At 50.6% G+C, this 5,743-nt stretch overlaps 1 protein-coding gene across 1 annotated transcript; it reads left to right on the top strand.

Moving 5' to 3' along the window:
• Positions 1 to 2,855: 2,855 nt before the first annotated feature.
• On the top strand, positions 2,856 to 5,401 carry LOC104531386 (homeobox protein NANOG; the record flags this gene model as incomplete). The annotated part of the gene is made up of 3 exons (XM_010176254.1): positions 2,856 to 3,130; positions 4,425 to 4,514; positions 5,039 to 5,401. Coding segments are annotated over 3 exons (728 nt in total), but the record flags the coding sequence as incomplete, so codon positions are not given.
• Between the last annotated feature and the right edge of the window lie 342 nt (positions 5,402 to 5,743).

Genomic DNA, 5,743 nt, shown 5'->3' with positions numbered 1-5,743 from the left:
CCAGGCCCCTCATCATCTTTGTGGCCCTGATCCAATGCTGGCCACAAATCCAATGCTGTTACTCTCTGCTTCTTTTACTTTGCCATTTTCCTCTCTATTTCCCTCTCCTTTCCATCCTCTTGCTCCCTTCCCTTTCCCTCTTTGCAAAAAAGTCCCAGGCCCCCCTGCGGTGGCATTTTCTCTTCTTGCCATTCCTCTCCCACTCCGGTGAGTGGCAATGGGACAGCTGATGACAGCAAAGCAGGGCTTTGCCCAGCCCCGTTGCATGGTCAGTGGGTAACAACCTATGAGGTTAATGGGTGGGAGGGGAGGGAAGAGAGTGAGCTTTTGGAGTGTCTGTTTCAAGCTGTCAGATGCTACGGAGAGCATCAGGCTTGGGCAGAGTGGTTGGCTAGTGGCTACTTGGCACGTGGCTACTTGGCACATGGCTACTTGCCATGTAGTTTGGAGAAAAGCTTGGGGTCTCTGCTGCCTGCTCCACAAAGGTGGACTCATTTGTGTCCCCAGTGGGCCTGGGACAAAGACTTGATAGAACCCATCTTCAAGCACTCTCCTTCAGCCCCTGCCTCTGCAGAGAGGGCGCAGTGGTGGAAGCAAAGGCCTACAGAAGTCAAGAGTTTGTGGGAGTGGGTCTATCTTAGGTTTTCATGTTTAGGTCTGTTGCACTGCTGTTTGTGTTTCCTGCTTCCTCTTTCCTTCACTCTCTCCTCATGGGAGAGGCTTGTGCCTTCAGCTTGAGCTGCAGTTGATAAACTCCATGGGGTTTGGGATGACAGGCTGAGCAGGAACACGTGGGAGCTTTAGCTCTATGGTGTCTTGCTGTGGTTCCTGTCTAACAGAAGACTTTCCTGACTTCCAAGCCCACATTCTCAGCGTGCTCATTGCTGACCTATAAGGTTTTTACTGCGCAGCCCACAGGAGCCAAACACCCTGTGATCCTACATGAAATTTTAACCTCTCGTGCATCCAGGTGGCAGATGTTCAGCTTCCTCACAGGCTCTGCAATCTGCACAGTCTGTTGACAGCTCCTTTCTCTTTGTAGGTGGAATCCCTTTGTAATCCTCATGGTCCTCCTTGCCAGCACCAGAAATCTGCCTACCTCTTCACATAGCCTGTGCTCTGGGTGGTGATCATCTCACTCTGGGTGGTGATCATCTAGGGATAGGAAATAACCAAGAGCAGGTCTATAAGAGCAGGCAACCCTAGAGTGGCAGGTACCACAAAGACAGCTTGTGCATCTGTCAGGGAGAAGATACCACAGACATGGTCACCCTTCTGAGTCCCAGCAACATCTCAAGGCTTTTGAGTGATTGCCTCATAGCCTTTCAGCTTGGAACAGAAGAAGGAAGGGTTTGTTAGAGTAGCCCATTCCTCTGGAGGGCGTCAGTACTTTGCCTTGGACGTATGTTTGGGAGTTTGAGGAGGGTATCTCAGTGGCCTTCAGAGTCTCACAGCTCCCAGGGTGACTAGGAAGGAGATTGGGAGCTATTGGTTGGGCTCTGCAGTCAGAAGGTGTGCACTGAAAATGGCACTGCCCCATTCACTGCACCCCCTCTCTCCTGAAACATCAGTAGGAGGAGAGGGGATGGACCATGCAGAAGGATTCACAGAGGAGTAGCTGGAGGAAGGAGATGGAGGGATTTATCACAGCAGGTGTGGGGAAGGGGCACCACAGCCCTTCCATCACGGCTGGCCTGAGAAGGTCTCAGCCTCTCACAGACCCCAGGAACCAGGCACCTGGCAGAAAGGTGCTGGGATAATCTCCCTTGTTAGCATTTTCCTATTCAGGCACCTGCCTGACTTTGCATCTTGGCAGCTTTTGTCTGGACTAGTAGCCTGGATTGTTTAGGAAGTTTTTCCTTTAGATCTTTATCTCATCTTTGTCCTCAACAGAGGACTCATGAGAAGGGACTCGGACACCTTCCTTTGTGCTCTCAAATTTTGTTCCCCATCTCCCTGGTACAGGATTACTGACTCTTCTCAGCTGTCCCATATATCCACCTTTCCTCTCTCCCTCCCCACTTCCATGTCAAATTTCTCACCTTCTTTCTCCTCTCCTCAGAAGCCCCTCTCAGCCAAATAGGTCCCTCCATCTAGACACATGTTTCCAGCAGCAGGATGATCTGTTGGTGGGAGCCACAGGCAAACAGGAATCAGCCAATGTCCAAGGCCTGACTGATGCTCTCCACCTGCTGCCCCATCATTGGGAATGGATGGCTCTGCTCCACCGTACACCCTGGTCAGAGGTTGCTTTGCCTCTATCAAGTGCCTGGAGATCACTGGGCAGACAGTTTTGGAGAGCGCAGTCATAGAATCACAGACTGGTTTGGGTTGGAAGGGACCTGAAAGCTCATCCAGTCCCAACCCCCCTGCCATCAGCAGGGACACCTTCCACTAGACCAAGTTGCTCAAAGCCTCATCCAACCTGGCCTTCACTTCCAGGGAGGACCAGCCACAGCTTCTCTGGGCAACCTGGGCCAGTGTCTCACCACCAACCCAAAGCTATGCTTGCAGTCATGATTAGGCACTTTTACACCACACTGAGACCAAAATATTAGTGGGGCCTTTTTGAGGAGGACAGTAACACTGTGAGCCAACGTGCATCATTCTCCCTCGCTGCCCTGACTTTTCCACCTGCTGAAAGGGAGCCGAGGGCATCCTGGGAAGCTGCTTGCTGCCAGTGAAGCTTTTCTGTGCTCACAGAACCATGAAGGTGGGGTGACACAAGCCTTTGCTTCAAGAAAGCCCCTGTCTGGTAGGCCAGGTGCTCTACAGCAGGCCAGGCGTGCGCTCATATCCATACAGCTGTGCATTATGTCTCATATACCTTTTCCTGTTGTTTTTTTTATTTCTAGAAGTATCTCCAGCTTCATCCAGTTCTGGGAATTTCAGCCAATTCACACCAGATTCAGCCTCCAGTCCACATTCAGCATCCTCGTCCCCACAGCCTACGGATAAGTCTCAGAAGGGCAGAGAAGATGGCATGGAAGGAGTGAGGAAGGCCAAGAGCCGCACGGCTTTCTCCAAGGAGCAGCTACAAACCCTGCACCAGCGGTTCCAAAGCCAGAAGTACCTCAGCCCCCAGCAGATCCGGGAACTGGCTGCTGTCCTGGGGCTCACCTACAAGCAGGTGAACACGGAGACTTAACTGTCACACAGCAACTGAATGCTGCACATGAGGCAGTGACAGGATGGAAAGATGAGTCCCCAGAAGAGGGTGGAGGCAAAGGTGCTAGCTAACAGTTACTCCCCCGCTTATTCTTACCCAGAGATCAGGAGGGTAAGATCAGGATCTTCTGGAGGACAGGAGAGTCAGTGGCACCTCGTTGGGGTCTCCCCAGTGAGGGGTCAGTGAAGGGTACCATTGCCAACACTCGCAGTAGAATTGCAAACACGGTGATGAATACATTGGTTGTCACAAGCAGCCTCTGCTCTGGGCTTGACAGCTCTTCACAGACTTTTTCCAGGCAATGGTGAACTTCACGGAAACCCTGTCATGGATCAGTTCTCTGAATCCCAGGGCTGGAACATGCTGAAAGCTAAAGCTAACCTTTCCCAGGGCTGTTCTTGTGCAGTATCTTAATAACATCCTATACTCAGCACTGCCTGACTGCTTGACACCCGCTCCCACCTCCATGTGGGTTCTGCTGGGTTCATACGTTGCAAACCTTCAGTGTCTCTGCTGGTCTCCAGGTATTTTGGATGTAGTGAACTAGTGCTGGCTCTGCATTCCTAAAGCAGAGAGGGTTGGGCAACAGGGCACAAGTTCTTGCAGTTACAAGTCCAAAATTTACCTGAGATTTGGATCGCAGAGCTGGGTATGATGTCCTGGATGCCCCAGGATGCCTTGGGTCTAAAAGAGTTACATATGCATTGGAGTTGCACACATCCTCACAGGACCATGGGATTATCTGCTTTTTCCTTCAATCCACATCCCTGCAAAGGCTGCTCTCCCAGCCAGACACAGCCCTGGGGGGAAATGGCTCTGGAATTCACCCCAGCAAGGAGCTTTGGATTTAGGAATTGCTTGGGTACAAGGAACAAGCCTCTCTGTTCTCCACTCAGAAACAGTATCTCAGAAGTTTGTCTGTAGAGCAGGGAACTTGTAGAGACCTGTGTGGGTCTAATTCCCACCAGTCCTTCATCTCCATGATTGAAATGAGACAATTTGTCACAGCTATAACTGTCCCCTGGATGTGATGCTGCTCCCTCCCCCCTGCCATGCAGATGCATCAGCCACCTGCTGAGGCTGCCAGACAGACACCTCCCCTTGGCAACAACCCCAGGGAGCTCTTCAAGGCCTTTGTCTCCTGCTGCCCATCTATCTGTGCCATCTGGTCATTCCTTGCTGCTTGTGAGTCCCATAACGTTTGCTCTTCCCTCTCCTTTGCTGATGTTTTCTCTTTTCTCCCTTCCCCACCCAGGTGAAGACCTGGTTCCAGAACCGAAGGATGAAGCTGAAAAGGTGCCAGAAGCACAGTCTGTGGACTGAACGGGCTCAGTGCCTCACGCAAGTAAGAACACGGCATGTGGCTTGGCATGGCCTTCCAACTGGGCAGATAAATCCTGGGATATATTCCCTCCACAGTGGTGGAAATGAAACATGCCAGTGTCAGCATACAACTACCTTCTGGTGTCTTCAGCACAGAGTCACTGCCTTGGCATGACTCTTCAAGTGTCTTGCCTATGATGTTCTGTAGGTAGCCCAGCAATGGGTTGACTATGCCACTGAAATGCTTCCAGAGTAAAGCTGTTTTTCTTATATATATATATAGATAGAGAGATAGTATATATTTTTATATCTATAAAAATATCTATAAAAATACATATTTAAATATATTTTTTTTACATATATATGTATATATCCGAGTGTATATCCACCCCTGAGTTACAGGGATGGATATGGTTCTTCTTGCCCTCCCGTGCCATTGTTGCTGTTCAAGAGACAACATGAAATGGGAAGGGGCCCAGTAAATGTCAGGCCTGTGGACACCCGTGGAGAAGCTATGTGTTCTGACTCACTGTCTTTCCCTTTCAGGGTGGCTTCCAGCCAAGTACTTACCTGGACGTGCATCCCAAATTCCACCAAGGCTACCCGATCACTGCAGCGGGCAACATGCAAACCGTGCCTCCCCCTCGCCAGCACTACGGAGCAGGGCAGAACCCTTACACCATCGTGACCAGTGAGGATGGAGGAGTCTTTGGCAAAGGTGGTGGCACCTGCAGCGTCCAGCAGACAGTGGGCTTCATTGCCCAGCACAAAGTAGACTTTTACCACAGCTGTCCTGGCAGTCTGGAATATCCAGGCACAAAGACGGGTGATGGCTGTAACTTTCACCACTCGGCCACCACGGGGGCTCCTTTCCCAACCACTGCTGGCCACCATCTCTATCATTCCTAAGCACTGTGTGGATGTAGAGTACTTGGGCACCGGGAGTCAAACCTTATTCTCATCTCTCCCTTTGTTATTCATGTGCTCTCCAACTCAGGGACATAATGCAGCTAGAATCTGTTTTGGCATCCCAATATGTGCCTGCAAACATGGACAGACACACAGACGTGCAGATAACCTTCATGTATGTACATACAGCCCTTCATTTGCATGCCCTTAAACATACACGTAGACATACCCTTCTTTATTGGCACAGACAACCAAGTTCCCTTATAACAAGACCCAAGATCTGGCTACCTAGATTATCCCCTGGATCTCCTAAATGATGAGTCTTGCCACTTGTCTCAGAGG

Source organism: Antrostomus carolinensis, unplaced genomic scaffold, assembly GCF_000700745.2.
Source record: "Antrostomus carolinensis isolate BGI_N321 unplaced genomic scaffold, ASM70074v2 scaffold13179, whole genome shotgun sequence".
Taxonomy (NCBI): Eukaryota; Metazoa; Chordata; class Aves; order Caprimulgiformes; family Caprimulgidae; genus Antrostomus; species Antrostomus carolinensis.
Note: the sequence above shows the minus strand (reverse complement) of the source record. Positions and strands in the feature narration are given on the sequence as shown.